At 43.2% G+C, this 24,472-nt stretch overlaps 1 protein-coding gene across 3 annotated transcripts in view; it reads left to right on the plus strand.

The window, feature by feature from the left end:
* Positions 1-4,375: 4,375 nt before the first annotated feature.
* The window catches only part of uvssa (UV-stimulated scaffold protein A), a 29,192-nt gene continuing 9,095 nt past the window's right edge, over positions 4,376-24,472 (plus strand). Inside the window, exons 1-8 of one of the 3 annotated variants that reach the window (XM_014212763.2) lie at positions 4,376-4,552; positions 4,811-4,936; positions 5,039-5,369; positions 5,471-5,591; positions 5,742-6,125; positions 6,511-6,620; positions 12,759-12,887; positions 23,722-23,827. In XM_014212763.2, the coding sequence (XP_014068238.2) occupies positions 4,827-4,936; positions 5,039-5,369; positions 5,471-5,591; positions 5,742-6,125; positions 6,511-6,620; positions 12,759-12,887; positions 23,722-23,827 (1,291 nt within the window). In that variant the 5' untranslated portion in view covers positions 4,376-4,552; positions 4,811-4,826. Of the gene's footprint in view, positions 4,589-4,810; positions 4,937-5,038; positions 5,370-5,470; positions 5,592-5,741; positions 6,126-6,510; positions 6,621-12,758; positions 12,888-23,721; positions 23,828-24,472 lie in introns of all 3 variants that reach the window. The other 2 variants (XM_014212762.2, XM_014212764.2) reach the window with 2 other exon arrangements.

A 24,472-nucleotide genomic window follows, 5' to 3' on the forward strand; every position in this document is an offset into this window, starting at 1 on the left:
CTCCAGTCATTCCAATAAAAGTTATACCCCATGATCTTCAAGAATAGGATTTGGGAATATGGAAGTATAGATTAGCCAAATCGTTTTACCTGAGCATGACACCAAAACTAAGGACTTATTAGCCAGCCCTACTCTGTTGTTTATGATTTTGTTGTCATGGACAACTGATTGGGCTCATTAATTCAAGTTGAAAAATCAATGCTGCGCTCATGGAATGGCATGTTTTGAGCACTACTGAAAAGTGCTATTTACATGTGAAAAATGAATGCCATATGCTGCATTTGCTATAGGCCTATTGTTAACCTTTTAGTTGGTGACACTTTGATACCTTGATAATATGCAGCTGTTTAAAAGGCAAATCCACAGGTATAATAATAACAAAATGCCAACCTGTGTGTGTTTTGGTAAAGAAGCTGAGGGATGGGCCTGGAGAAATGTAACCACTCTCAGATTAATAGACAGAGCTATGGATGCAAGGACTGACCATCCATGATATCAGCACAATTATTTTAACCATGTTATGAGGCTATACAGTGTTTGTTACATTTTAGTCATCTAGCAGATGCTCTTATCCAGACCAATTTACAGTAGTGAACTGGTCCCCCGTGGGAATCGAACCCACAACCCTGGTGTTGCAAACACCATGCTCTACCAACTGAGCCACACGGGACCAACTACAAACTTTGGAATAAAATAAGCTTATATTTTGGGTTCTGGGAGTGTGACAGTTGAACTCAACTCATGAGGCATTTATAAGTTACATTCTTCAAGAATCAATGGATATATATATATATATATATATTGCTCAAAAAAATAAAGGGAACACTTAAACAACACATCCTAGATCTGAATGAAAGAAATAATCTTATTAAATACTTTTTTCTTTACATAGTCGAATGTGCTGACAACAAAATCACACAAAAATAATCAATGGAAATCCAATTTATCAACCCATGGAGGTCTGGATTTGGAGTCACACTCAAAATTAAAGTGGAAAACCACACTACAGGCTGATCCAACTTTGATGTAATGTCCTTAAAACAAGTCAAAATGAGGCTCAGTTGTGTGTGTGGCCTCCATGTGCCTGTATGACCTCCCTACAACGCCTGGGCATGCTCCTGATGAGGTGGCGGATGCTCTCCTGAGGGATCTCCTCACAGACCTGGACTAAAGCATCCGCCAACTCCTGGACAGTCTGTGGTGCAACGTGGCGTTGGTGGATGGAGCGAGACATGATGTCCCAGATGTGCTCAATTGGATTCAGGTCTGGGGAACGGGCGGGCCAGTCCATAGCATTAATGCCTTCCTCTTGCAGGAACTGCTGACACACTCCAGCCACATGAGGTCTAGCATTGTCTTGCATTAGGAGGAACCCAGGGCCAACCGCACCAGCATATGGTCTCACAAGGGGTCTGAGGATCTCATCTCGGTACCTAATGGCAGTCAGGCTACCTCTGGCGAGCACATGGAGGTAGCCTGACTGCCATTAGGTACCGAGATGAGATCCTCAGACCCCTTGTGAGACCATATGCTGGTGCGGTTGGCCCTGGGTTCCTCCTAATGCAAGACAATGCTAGACCTCATGTGGCTGGAGTGTGTCAGCAGTTCCTGCAAGAGGAAGGCATTAATGCTATGGACTGGCCCGCCCGTTCCCCAGACCTGAATCCAATTGAGCACATCTGGGACATCATGTTGTTGTCAGCACATTCAACTATGTAAAGAAAAAAGTATTTAATAAGATTATTTCTTTCATTCAGATCTAGGATGTGTTGTTTAAGTGTTCCCTTTATTTTTTTGAGCAGTATATATATATTGATTCTTGAAGAATGTAACTTATAAATGCCTCATGCGGCCCCCCAAAGAAATGCCACCCCACACCATGACTGACCCACCGCCAAACCGGTCATGCTGGAGGATGTTGCAGGCAGCAGAACGTTCTCCACGGCGTCTCCAGACTCTGTCACGTCTGTCATGTGCTCAGTGTGAACCTGCTTTCATCTGTGAAGAGCACAGGGCGCCAGTGGCGAATTTGCCAATCTTGGTGTTCTCTGGCAAATGCCAAACCTCCTGCACGGTGTTGGGCTGTAAGCACAACCCCCACCTGTGGACGTCGGGCCCTCATGGAGTCTGTTTCTGACCGTTTGAGCAGACACATGCACATTTGTGGCCTGCTGGAGGTCATTTTGCAGGGCTCTGGCAGTGCTTCTCCTGCTCCTCCTTGCACAAAGGCGGAGGTAGCGGTCCTGCTGCTGGGTTGTTGCCCTCCTACGGCCTCCTCCACGTCTCCTGATGTACTGGCCTGTCTCCTGGTAGCGCCTCCATGCTCTGGACACTACGCTGACAGACACAGCAAACCTTCTTGCCACAGCTCGCATTGATGTGCCATCCTGGATGAGCTGCACTACCTGAGCGACTTGTGTGGGTTGTAGACTCCGTCTCATGCTACCACTAGAGTGAAAGCACCGCCTGCATTCAAAAGTGACCAAAACATCAGCCAGGAAGCATAGGAACTGAGAAGTGGTCTGTGGTCCCCACCTGCAGATCCACTCCTTTATTGGGGGTGTCTTGCTAATTGCCTATAATTTCCACCTGTTGTCTATTCCATTTGCACAACAGCATGTGAAATTTATTGTCAATCAGTGTTGCTTCCTAAGTGGATAGTTTGATTTCACAGAAGTGTGATTGACTTGGAGTTACATTGTGTTGTTTAAGTGTTCCCTTTATTTTTTTGAGCAGTGTATAATGTATAAATCCAAATATGGATGTAGCAACTACAGATTGCCCCTTTAAGTCAATCAAAAGTGTGCAAGTTTGAGCATGTGTCCATTAGGCCAATGGATTATTTATTTTTATCAGCATAAATTAGATTGAGCAAAAAAAGCCCCACATTTATTCAATAGGCTTGGATCCACACTATTCAGCTGTTGAAGAGGGCATTTTTTTAAAACAATGATTGATAGGCAGCTTAAACTTCTTGAATTTAACCATTGTTGGGTTCAAATACACATTTAGATTTGTGAACAGCCATCCACAACAACCACAATTTGTAAGGCGCAAATAGCTAAATGAGAGAGCAGCAGTGTGATTCGTATCAATTCGCTATGTAAAAATCAATAATAAGCAGTTGTGTAATCTACTTAAAAATACTTTAAAGTACTACTTAAGTAGTTTTGGAGGATATCTGTACTTTACTTTACTATTTATATTTTTGGAAATTTTTACTTTTACTTCACTACATTCCTAAAGAAAACAATGTACTTTCTACTCAATACATTTTCCCTGACACCCAAAAGTACTCGTTACATTTTGACAGGAAAATGGTCCAATTCACACACTTATCAAGATAACATCCCTGGTCATCCCTATTGCCTCTGATCTGGCGAACTCACTAAACACAAGTACTTGCAAGGTTTTGCTTTGTTTGTAAATTATGTTGGAATGTGCCCCTGGCTATCCGTAAATAAAATAAAAACAATAAAATGGTGTTGTCTGGTTTGTTTAATATAAGGAAGTGTAAATGATTTATACTTTTACTTTTGATACTTAAGTACATTTAAAACCAAATACTTTTAGACTTTTACTCAAGTAGTATTTTACTTGAGTGATTTTCTATTAAGGTATCTTTACTTTTACTCAAGTATGACAATTGAGTACTTTTCCCACCACTAATAATTTGTAATATCCGTATCGCCGTAGACTTCACCACTGTTGTCATCCTTACCTCCAAGCGTTTATTCAAATGTGATCGTCTTTGGATGCCGTCAGAAGTCGCAACATTGGAAGACATAGCTTGGACTGTAGCCTACAAAAGCCTATTACTGCTCTTTTCCCGCGATCCATCAAATACATTTGGTGTGTCATCATAGTGGTCCATGACTTGTGGTCAGACTCGCTCAGGTGAAACAAACTTAAATGTGCGCCTTTTTTCAATGCTGATTTGAATGTCATTGAGAAAACAGAGAAGTTTCAAAGATAATTTTTCGCAAACACCCTTTCTGAATTTAAAAGTAATCCTCGAAGTAATGATCTAGTTTTTCAAAAGAATCTAATCTGATAACAATGGTTTTGCTGGTAACGTAAAATATTACAGTTACCGTTTTTTTGTAATCCCTTACATGTAACGGATAACATGTAATCAGTTACTCCCCAACCTTGCAAGTACTTATCTGCAGCTACCACCACTACATCTATTTTCTGTGATAAACGTTCCATTACTGCAGTACAGTTGATAACCATTGCTATGAACGCTAAAACAACCTGAAGCATCTATCATAGGAATCCTGTCAGGATATTGTGCCCTACTGAAGGCGCAGAAAATTCCTGACCGGAAGTGACTGTTTTGTTTGAAGCAGCTGATTGGCTAGGGCTGGGCGACGCATGCTCAGCATAACAGGCATTCAGGAGGAGCTAGCTAGCTGTCTTTGCTACAGACCTTGCTACAGTAGCTAGAAGACCTGACAGTGTAGCAGCCAGCAATGTCTTTCATAAGCTCACAATTATGAATTATTATTAAATACGACTGTCGTGAATTCTTCATAAAATATTTTGAACGGTAATCTATGTGGACGTACTGTACTGGAGTTAGTATGTATGTGTCTCGCGCGTGAAGTGGTCTTTGCCTACGTATTTGCCAGCTAGCATATAGCTAGTTTGTTTTTATCTAGTCTCTTTAAATACCATTAGCTACCACTTTAATTCAAGTATACCCAGGGGTGTCGCCGTTGGCTTAGTTAGCTACATTGCTTCTGGTTTATTTTTACATTTGTGCTAATTTGCATACTACCGTTACTATTCGTGGTTTATCTCCCAGCACTTCAGGTAAAAGGATGGACCACGCACAACGAGATAAGTTGTCAGAGCTCGTGGAAGAGTTGACCACATCTGGGGAACCACAACTAAATCCAAATAAACTGAAGGAAGTGAAAAAGATATGCAAGTAGGAAGTTCTTTCCTATAGCTAATTTACTTATTCCGCTTCAGCTTTACATACAAATGAGTACACTTTTAATTTTGTAAAACACAACTTCTCCTCTAACAGAGTTTCCAACGACTACATTGAGCACTTCTACCACCTGACCATGACGCAGCTGGCCCAGGAGCATGCCGAGATCCGCCTGTCAGCCTTCCAGATGGTCAGTGAGCTCTTCACCCGCTCACACCACTTCAGGGTCCTGCTGGTGGACAACTTCCAGGAGTTTCTGGACCTGACAGTGGAGACAGACTCAGATGAGCCTCTGCCACCACCCAAAGAGGTGGCTCGAAAGCTGAAGACCGTTGCCATCAAAACTGTGCAAGAATGGCAGACCACTTACGGAGAAGCCTATAAGAAACTGGCCTTGGGCTACCACTTTCTCAAGCAGGTTAAAAAGGTAAGAAGGATGATTAGCCTTATATAATTTTAAAGGTCACAGTAAAACAAGTAATTGAAGTGCTGTTTTGCAATAATCTTGTTTGTTTGTGTTCCTTTCAGGTGGACTTTCATGATGTTCAGGCCAGAACACTAGCTGAGAGGAAACGAGAGGAGGAGAGACAGAAAAGACTGGAGAGGATTTATAAAGACAAAGTTGAAAAGGCCACCAAGGAAATGGAAGGTGCACACCTTACATATTATTACTATTGTTTTTATTATCATTATAATAATTATATTGTATCACTTCCTTTATACACCAGGTTTAGGGTTTTCATGCATTGAGTTTAGCTAATGTATAACTTTTCTATGTGTTGTTGTTGCTTCTTCTCAGATGCCTCAGAAGAGATTGAAGAGTGTCTTACAGAGATAAACAACTGCATGAAGTTGCTTCTGCCTGCAGAGTTTGACCTCAGTGACCTAGATACCTCAACTCCAGCCAATAATTCAACCGCTTCTGTCTCTTCTGTGCCTAATGAGAAGGCTAGCACCTCCAGTGACCTAGACGAACAGCCCTGTTGTAGTAAAGACCTGGAGCTCCAGAGGGAACCCAAGAATCCAGAGACAAGTACAGCAACGAAAACCAATGAGGAGAAGGAGGAAGAGGATCCTAGTGATGAAGACAGCGATATGGAGGATGTTCTGGATGAAGATGCATTCATACGCAACACAGGACTCATATCTCACAAATACAGCCTGGACCTGAACCTCTCCACAGGTGAGTAGTCACTCACACAGGACAGTTACATCTATAGGTACCCACGTAACCTTTAACCTCTCCGCAGGTGAGTAGTCACTCACACAGGACAGTTAGACCTATAGGAACCCACATAACCTTTAACCTCTCCACACATGATTAGTCACTCACACAGTACAGTTAGACCTATAGGAACCCACATAACCTTTAACCTCTCCACAGGTGAGTAGTCACTCACACAGGACAGTTACGTCTATAGGAACACACATAACCTTCAACATAATTCTCGAAAGAGTTCTAATCAACACTTCCAAAAGATCACACTGAATAAGAGGTGCTGTTTTTTTTAAATGTGCCAGACAGGGAAGGAATGTCACCTTTCAGTAGTTTTCCTCAATCCCCACAGATTTAAAGTTAAAGGAGACAGAGGAAAATGAAGCAGTGGTGAACACCATGAAGGACCTGCACAAACTGCTCAGCACTAAACACCTGCCTGTCGTCCAGTACTGGGTTCAGGTAGGGCTTCAAATTCAACTGATTTTCAAAAACAGTGGGCTGTGCCCATCATTCAAATCAAATTATATTTGTCACATGCTTAGTAAACAACAGGTGCAGACTTACAGTGAAATGCTTACTTAAGAATCCGGGTTCGATCCCAGGCAGTGTCTCAGCCGGCCGCGATCGGGAGACCCATGAGGTGGCGCCCAATTGGCCCAGCGTCGTCCAGGTTAGGGGAGGGTTTGACCAGCCGGGATATCCTTGTCCTATCGCAGTCTAGCGGCTCCTTGTGGCGAGCCGGGCGGATGCACGCTGTGACGGTCGCCAGGTGTACGGTCTCTCCTGAGTCCGTATGGGAGTTGCAGCGATGGGACAAGACTATAACTACCAATTGGATATCATGAAATTGGGTAGAAAAAGGGGCTAAAAAAAGAGCCATAGTGACACGAGGAATAAATACCCAGTGAATAACAATACAGAGTAAAACTAACATGGCTATATACAGGGAGAACCAGGTAGTAACATGGCTATATACAGGGAGAACCAGGTAGTAACATGGCTATATACAGGCAGTACCAGGTAGTGACATGGCTATATACAGGGAGAACCAGGTAGTAACATGGCTATATACAGGGAGAACCAGGTAGTAACATGGCTATATACAGGGAGTACCAGGTAGTAACATGGCTATATACAGGGAGTACCAGGTAGTAACATGGCTATATACAGGGAGTACCAGGTAGTGACATGGCTATATACAGGGAGAACCAGGTAGTAACATGGCTATATACAGGGAGTACCAGGTAGTAACATGGCTATATACAGGGAGAACCAGGTAGTAACATGGCTATATACAGGGAGTACCAGGTAGTAACATGGCTATATACAGGGAGTACCAGGTAGTAACATGGCTATATACAGGGAGTACCAGGTAGTAACATGGCTATATACAGGGAGTACCAGGTAGTAACATGGCTATATACAGGGAGTACCAGGTAGTGACATGGCTATATACAGGGAGTACCAGGTAGTAACATGGCTATATACAGGGAGTACCAGGTTGTAACATGGCTATATACAGGGAGTACCAGATAGTAACATGGCTATATACAGGGAGTACCAGGTAGTGACATGGCTATATACAGGGAGAACCAGGTAGTAACATGGCTATATCCAGGGAGTACCAGGTAGTAACATGGCTATATACAGGGAGAACCAGGTAGTAACATGGCTATATACAGGGAGTACCAGGTAGTAACATGGCTATATACAGGGAGAACCAGGTAGTAACATGGCTATATACAGGGAGAACCAGGTAGTAACATGGCTATATACAGGGAGAACCAGGTAGTAACATGGCTATATACAGGGAGAACCAGGTAGTAACATGGCTATATACAGGCAGTACCAGGTAGTGACATGGCTATATACAGGGAGAACCAGGTAGTAACATGGCTATATACAGGGAGTACCAGGTTGTAACATGGCTATATACAGGGAGTACCAGGTAGTAACATGGCTATATACAGGGAGTACCAGGTAGTGACATGGCTATATACAGGGAGAACCAGGTAGTAACATGGCTATATACAGGGAGAACCAGGTAGTAACATGGCTATATACAGGGAGAACCAGGTAGTAACATGGCTATATACAGGGAGAACCAGGTAGTAACATGGCTATATACAGGGAGTACCAGGTAGTAACATGGCTATATACAGGGAGAACCAGGTAGTAACATGGCTATATACAGGGAGAACCAGGTAGTAACATGGCTATATACAGGGAGTACCAGGTAGTAACATGGCTATATACAGGGAGTACCAGGTAGTAACATGGCTATATACAGGGAGAACCAGGTAGTAACATGGCTATATACAGGGAGTACCAGGTAGTGACATGGCTATATACAGGGAGTACCAGGTAGTGACATGGCTATATACAGGGAGTACCAGGTAGTGACATGGCTATATACAGGGAGTACCAGGTAGTGACATGGCTATATACAGGGAGTACCAGGTAGTAACATGGCTATATACAGGGAGTACCAGGTAGTAACATGGCTATATACAGGGAGTACCAGGTAGTGACATGGCTATATACAGGGAGTACCAGGTAGTGACATGGCTATATACAGGGAGTACCAGGTAGTGACATGGCTATATACAGGGAGTACCAGGTAGTAACATGGCTATATACAGGGAGTACCAGGTAGTAACATGGCTATATACAGGGAGTACCAGGTAGTAACATGGCTATATACAGGGAGTACCAGGTAGTGACATGGCTATATACAGGGAGTACCAGGTTGTAACATGGCTATATACAGGGAGTACCAGGTAGTGACATAGCTATATACAGGGAGAACCAGGTAGTGACATGGCTATATACAGGGAGTACCAGGTTGTAACATGGCTATATACAGGGAGAACCAGGTAGTGACATGGCTATATACAGGGAGTACCAGGTTGTAACATGGCTATATACAGGGAGTACCAGGTAGTAACATGGCTATGTACAGGGAGAACCAGGTAGTGACATGGCTATGTACAGGCAGTACCAGGTAGTAACATGGCTATGTACAGGGAGAACCAGGTAGTGACATGGCTATGTACAGGGAGTACCAGGTAGTAACATGGCTATATACAGGGAGAACTAGGTAGTAACATGGCTATATACAGGGAGTACCAGGTAGTAACATGGCTATATACAGGGAGTACCAGGTAGTAACATGGCTATATACAGGGAGAACCAGGTAGTAACATGGCTATATATAGGGAGTACCAGGTAGTGACATGGCTATATACAGGGAGTACCAGGTAGTAACATGGCTATATACAGGGAGTACCAGGTAGTAACATGGCTATATACAGGGAGTACCAGGTAGTAACATGGCTATATACAGGGAGTACCAGGTAGTAACATGGCTATATACAGGGAGTACCAGGTAGTAACATGGCTATATACAGGGAGAACCAGGTAGTAACATGGCTATATACAGGGAGTACCAGGTAGTAACATGGCTATATACAGGGAGTACCAGGTAGTAACATGGCTATGTACAGGGAGAACCAGGTAGTAACATGGCTATATACAGGGAGTACCAGGTAGTAACATGGCTATATACAGGGAGTACCAGGTAGTAACATGGCTATATACAGGGAGTACCAGGTAGTAACATGGCTATATACAGGGAGAACCAGGTAGTAACATGGCTATATACAGGGAGTACCAGGTAGTAACATGGCTATATACAGGGAGTACCAGGTAGTGACATGGCTATATACAGGGAGTACCAGGTAGTGACATGGCTATATACAGGGAGTACCAGGTAGTAACATGGCTATATACAGGGAGAACCAGGTAGTAACATGGCTATATACAGGGAGAACCAGGTAGTAACATGGCTATATACAGGGAGTACCAGGTAGTAACATGGCTATATACAGGGAGTACCAGGTAGTAACATGGCTATATACAGGGAGAACCAGGTAGTAACATGGCTATATACAGGGAGAACCAGGTAGTAACATGGCTATATACAGGGAGTACCAGGTAGTAACATGGCTATATACAGGGAGTACCAGGTAGTAACATGGCTATATACAGGGAGAACCAGGTAGTAACATGGCTATATACAGGGAGAACCAGGTAGTAACATGGCTATATACAGGGAGAACCAGGTAGTAACATGGCTATATACAGGGAGTACCAGGTTGTGACATGGCTATATACAGGGAGTACCAGATAGTGACATGGCTATATACAGGGAGTACCAGGTAGTAACATGGCTATATACAGGGAGTACCAGGTAGTGACATGGCTATATACAGGGAGTACCAGGTTGTAACATGGCTATATACAGGGAGTACCAGGTAGTGACATGGCTATATACAGGGAGTACCAGGTTGTAACATGGCTATATACAGGGAGTACCAGGTAGTGACATGGCTATATATAGGGAGTACCAGGTAGTAACATGGCTATATATAGGGAGTACCAGGTAGTAACATGGCTATATACAGGGAGTACCAGGTAGTGACATGGCTATATACAGGGAGAACCAGGTAGTAACATGGCTATATACAGGGAGTACCAGGTAGTGACATGGCTATATACAGGGAGTACCAGGTAGTAACATGGCTATATATAGGGAGTACCAGGTAGTAACATGGCTATATACAGGGAGTACCAGGTAGTGACATGGCTATATACAGGGAGAACCAGGTAGTGACATGGCTATATACAGGGAGTACCAGGTATTAACATGGCTATATACAGGGAGTACCAGGTAGTGACATGGCTATATACAGGGAGTACCAGGTTGTAACATGGCTATATACAGGGAGTTCCAGGTTGTGACATGGCTATATACAGGGAGTACCAGATAGTGACATGGCTATATACAGGGAGTACCAGATAGTGACATGGCTATATACAGGGAGTACCAGGTAGTAACATGGCTATATACAGGGAGTACCAGGTAGTAACATGGCTATATACAGGGAGTACCAGATAGTAACATGGCTATATACAGGGAGTACCAGGTAGTAACATGGCTATATACAGGGAGTACCAGGTAGTAACATGGCTATATACAGGGAGTACCAGGTAGTAACATGGCTATATACAGGGAGAACCAGGTAGTAACATGGCTATATACAGGGAGAACCAGGTAGTAACATGGCTATATACAGGGAGTACCAGGTAGTCACATGGCTATATACAGGGAGAACCAGGTAGTGACATGGCTATATACAGGGAGAACCAGGTAGTAACATGGCTATATACAGGGAGAACCAGGTAGTAACATGGCTATATACAGGGAGAACCAGGTAGTAACATGGCTATATATAGGGAGTACCAGGTAGTAACATGGCTATATACAGGGAGTACCAGGTAGTAACATGGCTATATACAGGGAGTACCAGGTAGTAACATGGCTATAAACAGGAAGTACCAGGTAGTAACATGGCTATATACAGGGAGTTCCAGTACCTAGTTGATGTGCAGGGGTACGAGGTAATTGAGGTAGATATGTACATATAGGTAGGGGTAAAATGACTAGGCAACAGGAAAAATAAATGACACTAGCAGCAGCCTATGATTGTAAGTGTGTGTGTGGCATCAGTATGCATGTGTGCACATGTTGTGTGTGTGTATGTGTGTGTGAGTGTGTGGTTCCTGTTGGTTCTAGACTTGGTGCACTGGTACCACTTGCTGTGCGGTAGCAGAGAGAACAGTCTATGACTTGCGTGGATGGAGTCTTTGACAACTTTTTGGCCCTTCCTCTGACACCACCTGGTATAGAGGTCCTGGATGGCAGGGAGCTCCGCCTCTGATGTACTGGGCCGTACTCACCACCCTCTGTAGCGCCTTGAAGTTGCCGTACCAAGCAGTGATGCAGCCAGCCAAGATGCTCTCAATCATCAAACATGGATAAACCAAAATAATGGTCCTTTAAGACCTGTGTACATGTTCCAGGACAGGCTCCAGGTCTGCTTGATAGTAATGTTGATACTATTTAGGACCTGTGTACATGTTCCAGGACAGTCTCCAGGTCTGCTTGATAGTAATGTTGATACTATTTAGGACCTGTGTACATGTTCCAGGACAGTCTCCAGGTCTGCTTGATAGTAATGTTGATACTATTTAGGACCTGTGTACATGTTCCAGGACAGGCTCCAGGTCTGCTTGATAGTAATGTTGATACTATTTAGGACCTGTGTACATGTTCCAGGACAGGCTCCAGGTCTGCTTGATAGTAATGTTGATACTATTTAGGACCTGTGTACATGTTCCAGGACAGGCTCCAGGTCTGCTTGATAGTAATGTTGATACTATTTAGGACCTGTGTACATGTTCCAGGACAGGCTCCAGGTCTGCTTGATAGTAATGTTGATACTATTTAGGACCTGTGTACATGTTCCAGGACAGGCTCCAGGTCTGCTTGATAGTAATGTTGATACTATTTAGGACCTGTGTACATGTTCCAGGACAGGCTCCAGGTCTGCTTGATAGTAATGTTGATACTATTTAGGACCTGTGTACATGTTCCAGGACAGGCTCCAGGTCTGCTTGATAGTAATGTTGATACTATTTAGGACCTGTGTACATGTTTCAGGACAGGCAAAAAGTTGAATACTTTCTCCCAAGGTTTTCACCAAGGCGGGTGTGCCAGAACCGCTCCTCAGACGTGCCATCGACTTCAAGTCGTCGCTGGAGAGAGCTCTGCAGAAACACGAAGACCTGCACATTGACTACAAGGCCAGGCATCGCAGAGTGGTGAGTACAATGAAAACATTATTTAGCCTGAAGGGCAGGTGTCGAGAAATATAATCATTTGCAAGAAATCCAGATCCCTGTCATATTTTTGTGACTTCTCAGCCTGGTTGCAAGTATATATTTTTACCAGTAGAGGGCACTATTTCACAACATATTACCCACGGAGAGGATTGCCACTTGCCATGCTTTTATTTAACTAGGCAAGTCGGTTAAGAACAAATTCTAATTTTCAATGACGGCCTAGGAACAGTGAGGTAACTGCCTCATTCAGGGGCAGAATGACACATTTTTACCCCGACAGCTCAGGGATTCGATCTTGCAACCTTTTGGTTGCTAGTCCAACGCTCTAACCACTAGGCTACCTGCCGCCCCATACGAGTAGGGGAAGGTGGATACCTAGTCAGTTGTACAACTGAATGCCTTCGACTGAAATGTGTCTTCTGCATTTAACCCAACCCCTCTGAATCAGAGAGGTGGCTTAATCTCCATCCACGTCTTCGGCTCCCGGGGAACAGTGGGTTAACGGCCTGGCTCGAGGGGTTGACAACTATCAGTACGGTACTGAGGATCATTTAAAGAAAACGTCAGTGTGCAGATATCTGTGTGTGGTCTGTATTCATAGGTAAAATCCTTTTTTAAATACAAGTAAGTAGATTGCACTAATGCAGTATGCATCAATTGCTGTGTTTTTAATACAGACATCTTTATCCTCTCCCCTTTTCATATTCATGTTCAGATCTTCTCTGAAAACTGTGAAATCCCACGTGTTATTGATTTTCTCATTGGAAAAAGTGAGCGGCATCATTGACATGTTGTCCATGGCCTCAATACCATTAACACCTGAAGGCAAAAGTCCCTCAAATCTAATTCCATGTTCAGCACTTCTGTAATGTCTTTTATTTTAAATTGTTTCAGGGCCTGGAAGTGGAAGAACCGCAGTGGTTGTATTAAAAAAATGAATAGTTGGACATTTGTGCGAGGTATGATAGCGGTGTTGAAATGGAACGCATCAGGCTGAGATTAGCACAGCGAGAGAGAATGGAGAGGCAGGGCTTTAGGTATTAATAGACAGAACCATTTCTCTCCCTCTCTGGAATACTACGCATACCTAGCAGTTATGAGACTCATCATTATGACACCTGATGTCCCTTTTTAACTGGGCAGGGAGAGCGAGAGAGAGCGTTGCGTTTGAGGGAACGCGGGGAAGTGACAGTGACAGAGCGCCATACTGCTACCTGTAAAGGTTTATCACTGTCAGACAACATTTCCAATGCCGTGTGATAAAGCAACAACTTAAAGTCCTTTATCATAATTAGTTTTTCCTTTTTACCCTTAAAAGCATTTCATTACTGTATTCGCTTTATCGGGGCTCTGACAAGGATGTGATTGCTTTTTCGACTCAATAAACCCGTGCTGATTGGGAGTAAAATTGAGAAATCCAAAAAGGTAAAGATGGTAGTTTAGCTGCTTCTCACTCCACTGACATAAAAACATAGACGTGAAGTCAAGGAACAAAGTAATTACCAAAACAACTCAACCCTTAATAGCCTTGTAGTTAGTATATTTGTATGGCTTCAGCCTGCAGGACTACACTACATTGTACCACCTCACAGTTGCATAACATGCACAGAAACATTTATGAGATCCAATCATGGATTTGGGTAATTTATGTTATGTTTTAATTCTATGTTGCGTTAATTCTCTATGGGGCTTCAGTGAGTACAACAGAAAGCAAAGTATGCTTTTTTTAAACGTATCCATGAAAACTGCTTTAATTAAAATGTACCTTTGACATCAATTTGATATTTGATTGAGCAATCCATGCTCCATGTAGGACCCACTTCTCCGTCCTAGTCCTATTGTAAATGAAAGGGCCAAACCTTAACCCACATCCAGACTGAGTGCCTGCTGTACTGCAGTATCCCTCTTCCTCCAGCAGTATCCCGCTTCCTCCAGCAGTATCCCTCTTCCTCCAGCAGTATCCCTCTTCCTCCAGCAGTATCCCTCTTCCTCCAGCAGTATCCCTCTTCCTCCAGCAGTACCCCTCCTCTCTCTCCCTCTCTCTCTCTCTCTCTGTCTGCTGGCAGTGGCACCCATTTGATAAATGGAAGAGGTGGATGTGTCTGACACCAGCACTCTGCAGCTGGCTGGATCTCATTTAAGCACCTTTAATTATTGGTCACTGAGGTTTATGGTAAAGAAGGGAGTATTTGTAAAGCAGGCACCTTTTCAACCCCCTCCCCACACATTGAACATGCAGCATGGGATGAATATTGCGTTGTTTACCCAGATAAGGCATCTTATCAGGACCAGGAGGAAGAGCAGTAATTGATGTCTCTCTGTTTTTCACATTGGGAAACTGGAGATAAACAGAGAGAGTCTTTCCCCCTGCCTGTTCTGTGCTTCATCCTCACCTGATCAGGCCGTGTGTACAATATCTACAGACTGACTGGTATTAATGTTAGCAACACTCCACACTCTGTCTGTGAGCTAACGGAGAGGCTTGGCAGGCCTAGTCTGTCTTCACCCTCTGCACTCCTGGTCCACACTGACCACTGATCTGTACAGGGTTCAGTCAAGCACATGATCACTCATTTGAGATCAGTAAGCAGGATAACTGTTGTTATATCCCCGAATGTCATTATCTTTATGATGTTCAGAGACTGGGCCTATTTAATGTGAACCACTTTCAGCATGCATTTATCTAGACATAGTTCAAATATATTCATCAGATGGGCTAAGTAATAGTCTCATCATCCTATGATTGCGCCCGTGTCACGTCGCTGGTTGGCCCACTCTGCCTGTTCCAGACGTTCAGGATAAAGACATTGGGGAAGCTGACAGTGTCGTTTGGAGGATGTAGACATATATAACTTCATCTGTCAGGTGACCTGGCGGTCCCCTCCAGGATGAGGTCCCGGGGGAGGCCCCTAAGGGGCCCTCATTAGTGTATCCCCCAGACACCCAGTCGGGTAGTAGGTCTGGAATATGGACCATTACTATTGGCTGGTACCTATCTCCATGTCCCCAAAGCATCCCTCAGTCCCCCTTCTGTTTGTCTTCATGTCAGATCCTCTCCCTCCCGTTGAATCTTATTTACCCAATAGGTCTTTTCTCACTTCATTACTTTATGACAGAAACTCTTTTTATCAAATGCTGCTACAAAGTACCACACAGTATTTGGACATGGCTCTTGACCACAGAACCAATCGAATAGTAGCTAGGCTATATATGCATGGTGGAAATACTCATTAACATCAATCACTATGTGACTGGAAATGCTTTCCAAGACCAAAGCACATTTTGCGTTAGGCTACATTTTCTTATGTAAAGAAAGTAAATGCATTTAAATGATTCTTGCATTAAAGCCTTTACAATCTTCACAGAACACATTCTCCCTCCACAGTAATGCATAATGTAATATACTCCTGTATGCTGAGGAGATGGTGTCTGTCTGTCTGTCTGTGGACTTGTGTGTTTCTGAGACTGAATGCTGTCCAGCCAGGCAGTGAGGGGCATTACATTGTCTGCAGAGACAATGGAGGACAACTTAAAGAGTTTTTCACCTCCAGCAGTCTTGAGTGTGTCCTCCGACCGACCGACCGACTCGCAGCGCTTAATTCCATTCCCCTGGCCGGGCATTCCCCTGGCCCAGCCGCCTTGCTCCAGCAGCCCATACACCTGAGTTATTGGTTTGCTGTAATAATTACCTTCCAGTGAGAGTGGATATTAGCATATAAATAGCAGATGAACGAAGGACCATCACAGCTGAGTACATAACATTTTTGGTTTATAAGATTGAATGGGTTTTTAAATGCATAGCCATCAAACTTGCCAAAAGACAAATGAAGTTGAGTTGAGTTGTCTGACGTTGCCTCCTAAGATATATTTTTTAAAGGATAACAGACTTAAGGAGTACACTGGAGCGGGCGCTTCCCAGGGCACAAAGTCATTGAGATTGCTTACACAATTAATTAGACCATAGAAAATATATTGGAGGGCACAGGGAGCACTTTAGCCCCCTGAAGGGTGTTTTTCCCAGTAAGTGGTGGATATATAACCAGAACCTCACCTACACCTTTCACTGGGGGAAGGGACGGAGGTTTGGACATGGCCAATCCATAGTTCACCCTGGATGTTTGAAAGCCAAGTAGCACTGGGAAGGAATGGCACGCCAAGTAGCACTGGGAAGGAATGGCACGCCAAGTAGCACTGGGAAGGAATGGCACGCCAAGTAGCACTGGGAAGGAATGGCACGCCAAGTAGCACTGGGAAGGAATGGATCATATTCTTATTTAATGCGCCTGCTTCTGTCTCTAAAATGTATTATGGACACCTTTGCAGAATTATAATTAGCCTAATTAGGGAAATGTGTACAATTTGATCTTTTTTTGAATGAAAAAAGAACACACATTTTCCTGATTGAATGACATACAATTATTGTCTCTGAAATACAAAGGAATAAATAAGTAACAAATAACACCGCAGTTGTAGCCTAAAGCTGCTGTATTTGCTATGTAAAATAAAACAAATTATCTTGGGCAACTGTCCTGGAGTATTTTGTAAGAGGGAGAAAATGTGATTTTCTTTATACGTTGTACAGGATAGGAAAAAGGTCTGTTTTTAAATGCGAAGGTGGGGATAAGGGATAGAGCCCATGCTTTAGATAGGCTTGTGTCAGCAAAATGTTTCTCCTCCCCATGCACACCCCTGTATAAGAGTTACAACGCTGCCATCTCAAGATTGCAGTCCTGATTTTATCACTGCAGAATTAAAACTAAAAGAATGTCTGTCGACCAGGAATTTCTAGTGGGCTGGTAATATTATTCCATGGGGTTTTAATCTATCAACGGAGAAATAACTGTTTTGGATTAAAGAAGACAACTGGTATAAACAAAATAGCAATCTCCTTTTCCACAATTGCTAGCTACTGGGAATGAAAGACTGTACCTGGGCCTGGAGTAATGTAGAACGTTTGTTGCGTTGTGGATTGCACTTTGTCTCCTTTTCCCTGAGTTTGAGGGTGGAATCTACTAAGTTAGAATAGTTGTTAAAGCGATAATTTCTATGGTAACATTAGGTTGGTGGATTTGGCTATCTTGTACCTTACCATTGTGGTAACACTTGACACTCAGTGTCATGACACATTATAACACGGTCATAACCATGCCATAACAGCTGACATAACTTGTCATAACCTGTAATAATATGGTATTACCACTGTCATGACCCATATATTTACACCTTTTGTGACATATATTGCATTTTATGGATGGTTATGACACCTACATAAGAGTGTCAAACCCACATTTATTCAAATTAGTTTTTTCCCTGTCAAGAAGTTTCCTTGCATTTGGAAGTTTGTTTCTTAAATCCTTTGTTGTTGTCATATTTTAAATAACTTGTAGATATGACACTGTCATGAAGCATTATGACCATCCTGTGTCACTTTACTTGGACAAAAAAAATACACTATGACACTGTCAAGAAGCATTATGACCATCATAATCATATAAGCCAGATAGGCCTATCATGTACATGTCTTTATATCAGTCAAAAAGAGGGTGTCTTGTCCTCCTGAAATCTCCTCCTGCATTCATCCCAGTCATCAGCAACAGAGCATTGGGGTAGGCGCATGTCTGACATCAATGTGTGCGCAATTACAATGATAATTTAATATGGTCAATTTCAGAAAATGTTATATAACATAAACATACTGTTGACATGTAGGCTCTGATGTAATGGAATATTTTGCCTTGTGTGGCAGGTTTTGTAGGTTTTACACTCTTCTGTAGGTGTCATAACCAGCCATAAAATAACGCAATATATGTCACAACAGGTTTCAATATGTGTCATGAACATATTATGACAAGTTGTTAGCCGTTATGGCATATTATGACATGGTTATGACCGTGTTATAACGTGTCATGACACTGAGTGTCAAGTGTTACCACAATGGTAAGGTACAAGATAGCCAAATCCACCAACCTAATGTTTACCATAGAAATGATCGCTTTAACAACTCTATTCTAACTTAGTGTATTCTACCCCCAAACAGGGAAAGGGAGAGAAAGTGCAATCCACAACGCAACACAAACTAAAGTGTTACCAAAACCATTATTATATTAGAAACCATTATTACATTAGAAACCATTATTACATTAGAAACCATTATTACATTCTATGAAATAGAGGAAAATATCCTTCATTTCTTCAAATATCATTTCAAAACCATACTGCTCTTTTGCTTTCTTTCTTTCTCTCTCTCTCTCTCTGATATCAGTAATTATGAGTTAATTACTATTTAATCTGAAATTGTTGTAATATTATGGAACAATTAAATTGGTCTTTGTGTCTCATAAGCGCAGGTGTCTGTTGTATTAAGTGCAGGGCGAAGGATGAGCCACTTATTCACCACCATCTAGCTGGCCTCTCTGAGCAACATGTACATTACTGTTGCTCTTCTCTGAGCAACATGTACATTACTGTGGCTCTTCTCTGAGCAACATGTACATTACTGTGGCTCTTCTCTGAGCAACATGTAAATTACTGTGGCTCCTCTCTGAGCAACATGTACATTACTGTGGCTCTTCTCTGAGCAACATGTACATTACTGTGGCTCCTCTCTGAGCAACATGTAAATTACTGTGGCTCTTCTCTGAGCAACATGTACATTACTGTGGCTCTTCTCTGAGCAACATGTACATTACTGTGGCTCCTCTCTGAGCAACATGTACATTACTGTGGCTCCTCTCTGAGCAGCATGTACATTACTGTGGCTCCTCTCTGAGCAGCATGTACATTACTGTGGCTCCTCTCTGAGCAGCATGTACATTACTGTGGCTCCTCTCTGAGCAGCATGTACATTACTGTGGCTCTTCTCTGAGCAGCATGTACATTACTGTGGCTCTTCTCTGAGCAGCATGTACATTACTGTGGCTCCTCTCTGAGCAGCATGTACATTACTGTCATACCGCTCAGGAAGGAGATGCGTTCTGTCTCCTAGAGATGAACATACTTTGGTGTGAAAAGTGCAAATCAATCCCAGAACAACAGCAAAGGACCGTGTGAAGATGTTGGAGGAAACAGGTACAAAAGTATCTATATCCACAGTAAAACGAGTCCTATATCGACATCGCTCAGCAAGGAAGAAGCCACTGCTCCAAAACCGCCATAAAAAAGCCAGACTACGGTTTGCAACTGCACATGGGGACAAAGATCATACTTTTTGGATAAATATCCTCTGGTCTGATGAAACAAAAATCGAACTGTTTGGCCATAATGACCACCGTTATGTTTGGAGGAAAAAGGGGGAGGCTTACAAGCCGAAGAACACCATCCCAACCGTGAAGCACGGGGGTGGCAGCATCATGTTGTGGGGTGCTTTGCTGCAGGAGATACTGGTGCACTTCACAAAATTTCCCTTTCCTCATGATGCCATCTATTATGTGGATATATTGAAGCAACATCTCAAGACATCAGTCAGGAAGTTAAAGCTTGGTCGCAAATAGGTCTTCCAAATGGACAATGACCCCAAGCATACTTCCAAAGTTGTGGCAAAATGACTTAAGGACAACAATGTCAAGGTATTGGAGTTGCCATCACAAAGCCCTGATCCCAATCATATAGACATTTTGTGGGCAGAACTGAAAAAGCGTGTGCAAGCAAGGAGGCCTACAAACCTGACTCAGTTACACCAGCTCTGTCAGGAGGAATTGGCCAAAATTCACCCAACTTATTGTGGGAGGCTTGTGGAAGGCTACCTGAAACGTTTGACCCAAGTTAAACAATTTAAAGGCAATGCTAGCAAATACTAATTGAGTGTATGTAAACTTCTGACCCACTGGGAATGTGATGAAAGAAATAAAAGCTGAAATAAATCATTCTCTCTGCTATTATTCTGACATTTCACATTCTTAAAGTAAAGTGGTGATCCTGACTGACCTAAGACAGGGAATGTTTACTAGGATTAAATGTCAGGAATTGTGAAAAACTGAGTTTAAATGTACTTGGCTGTATGTAAACTTCCGACTTCAACTGTACATTACTGTGGCTGCTCTCTGAGCAGCATGTACATTACTGTGGCTGCCCTCTGAGCAACATGCACATTACTGTGGCTGCTCTTTGAGCAACATGTACATTACTGTGGCTGCTCTCTGAGCAACATGTACATTACTGTGGCTGCTCTCTGAGCAGCATGTACATTATAGTGGCTGCTCTCTGAGCAGCATGTACATTATAGTGGCTGCTCTCTGAGCAGCATGTACATTACTGTGGCTGCTCTCTGAGCAGCATGTACATTATAGTGGCTGCTCTCTGAGCAGCAGGTACGTTACTGTGGCTGCTCTCTGAGCAGCAGGTACTTTACTGCGGCTCGTCTCCCTGTTGAAAGCGATAACAGGGAGTAATTTAGACCTCATCCAAAGACAGTTTAGACCCTAATCTGCCATATTCAACACCGCTCACATGCGGTAATGAAAAATAAAATGAGAGGGAGAATAAGAGAAATAAAAAGCAAGCTTTGATCTACCTGTACTACTTGACATAAAGGTAATCATGAAAGTAATTAAGCTGAATAAATGGAAAGGCGTGCGTGAAACCGTAGCTCATACGTGGCGTGCCCTAGACAAACCAAGGACATGAGAATTATGGGTAATATTTTATGAAAATGACCCCTATATTTAAATGGCATTCTGTTATGCGTTGTAGCGCAAGGAATGGTTAACTACCTTTTTGAGTAAATTAAAAGGCATAAATTCTGTTTAGCGGCGATGCGGGCTTCGCTTCATTCCCCAGGCAGAGCAGAACAGAACAGCCTCCCTTAGTGAGGGGAGGAGGAGGAGAGAAAAAAGCCTTGGGTTGCTTTTCACTTTTCATAAATTCCCCTGCTCGGATTCTATACCCCAAAAATAATTTGCGGCCAAGGCAGCTCATTGTTATTCCGCCATGATTGATGGTGGTCATTTACTCTCCTGGGGAGTTAAGTGCCCCTGTCATTCCTGAAGAGCGTAATTGGGAGGTTCCACAGGTCAGCGCCGGTGACAGTTTTCTCTTTTGATTAGTGTTAGAGTGATAGCAAAACGTACAGGCTGGGTGATAGATGAGCATGTGCAGGTAGAGGCTCCAGGCAGAGGAGAGGAGGAGACCACCTCCCCTCCTGTCCTGAACCATGCACACCACCTTCTTTGTTCTCAGCAGCATCTTCTAACAGACAGACAGACAGACAGGGGCCATGGACACGGTGGCCACTCATCTATACCAGCATCAGTTTAGTTTCATCCAACTCATGCCCTGTTGTCTGAGAAGTGGGACGTAATAAATAGTCAAGTGCACAGCCTGAGTAATCAGACTTGGGGGGTTTATTTGGTAGTGATTATGGCTGGAAGCCTAATACCTAGGCCGGTGGTTACCACCTAGTCCTCTCAGCTCTTGTTGAGTAGATCTCCCGAAAGCGATTGTGTTGAGGAAATACAGCTGGCTGGCTCAGAGGTGAGAGCCCTCCATATCGCTTGGTGACCCGGACTTTCTCTGACTAGCCTGTCTCGGGTTCCTTATCAGCTCCACACACAGACACCTCTCCCACACCTGTGAATCAGGGCCACAGTACACTTATCGCTCCATCTGTTGGACAGCCTATTGCTTCCAACAGTTTTATTTCCTCTTCTTTCAGGAATAAAGAATAGGCTGAGATTCGGGTATTAGGTGAGTGGATTGGCCAGAACAGAGAGGTGCTTATGTGCAAACTGGGGAAGGGGGGATAGTTGAGCAAATGTATCTAAAAGTTAACAACAGCCTTTAGATACCTTTACAACTAATACATGTTGTCTTTTCAGATCATTTGTAAACTTTTAAGTTGTCTGTTTGAAAAACACTACCATAGTCAATCATATTGTATCAATTACAGTTACTGGTGAGAAATAACTAAGTTGCCTCCTGGAGAAACTCTATGTAAATCTCCCTCTCTGTCTCCCTTAACCTCAATGACAAAATTAACTAAACAAGCGCTGTTATACGCACTGACAATTAGATGGCACAGTGGTCAAATAAACCACTACGTCAAAAGGAAGCGGAAAAAAATTGGATGTGGTCAAGTGGAAATTCCATTAAGGCTTTGAATTAAAATGTGAAGACGTCCCACGTTACTGCCGAGTTAGCCGTTCGGGGCGCTGTAAATCTTGTGAACACCCTGAGGGCCGTGGGGGATACCATTTGAGTGATAATCAGCAACCGGGGAACTGCTGATGAGGTCCTAATTCCTCTGTAACCTGTCTGCAAACAAACACAGAGACAGCAGGGAGGAGAGGGGGTAGGGGACTTGAGGAAGACTGGGAGAGAAGAGTCTCTGTTTACTTCTAGTGATGCAGGGGCATGGAGAATACGGACGGTGCTGTTTGATTATTGTGGTCTTAGGAAGAGGCCTAGTTTTATGTTAGGCAAGTAAGGATAGTCTTTCTCATGTATTGTTAGATTATAATAAAATGTCTAACTAGCTACATTGCTAATGTATTACCATTTAGTAGTTTATTTTATGTTTAACCTTTATTTAACTAGGCTAGTCAGTTAAGAACAAATTCTTATTTACAATGACGGCCTACACCGGCCAAACCCGGACGACGCTGGGACAATTGTATGCCGCCCTATGGGACTCCCAATCACGGCCGATTGTGATACAGCCTGGATTCGAACCAGGGTGTCTGTAGTGACACACTAGATGCAGTGCCTTAGACCGCTGCGCCACTCGGGAGCCCGAATGGTGAAGCGGTCCTTTCCATAGTCAGTCAACTATGTTGATCTGACCCTGTACTTACAAAGACACCCTCTTCCCATCCACTAGATGAAAGCGCCGGAGGGCAGCGATGACGACGATGATGACTTTGAAGAGGTTCCGGAGAAGGAGGGTTTTGAACCCCACATTCCAGACCATCTACGGGAGGAGTACGGTGAGTTTGCTCAGCTGCAGAGGACCAGGGGAAGGTACATACACAACAGGGTCACAGCCATACAAACAGCATCTGAGAAGAGCATAATGAAGAGTAATCCCAGTAAGCTCTCACCCTCGCCTCAGGATATCACCACACACACATCACATGCTATTGATTGGATTTGTTCAGATAAACATGAGGAAGGTGCCAAAGAATGCCTCTAAAAGCTGGTTTGTTTGTAGAGTGATTGTTTAAAGCCCAACGTGTGCAGTGTTGGTGAAGGTCATAGGTTAGGACTCAGGCACGTTCCTGGCTGGTTTTAACTTCAGATGTTCAAAAGTACTTCAGCATTGTACTCAATTATCCAGACTGCTCACCAATGGTAAGTAACATAATTGCTCATTTACCTGTGCTAAATCCCCTTATATGATTTATGACCAATGTTCTATAAAATGTATTCCATCGCTGACAGCAAACCGGTTTGTTCCAGTTCTATAGCCAGAAGTTCATTTTCCCTGTCTGTGTAATTGCTAATGGCCTCAATATTGATATATGGTTGCAAGGCTGTAACAAAACGTGCCATGCACAGAGGTCAGAGGTTGTCTGTAATGCTAGTGGATTATAACAGCCTTGTCTCCAACTGACACTATGTCATAATAGTTG

Source organism: Salmo salar, chromosome ssa09 (genome assembly GCF_905237065.1).
Source record: "Salmo salar chromosome ssa09, Ssal_v3.1, whole genome shotgun sequence".
In the NCBI taxonomy this organism is placed as follows: Eukaryota; Metazoa; Chordata; class Actinopteri; order Salmoniformes; family Salmonidae; genus Salmo; species Salmo salar.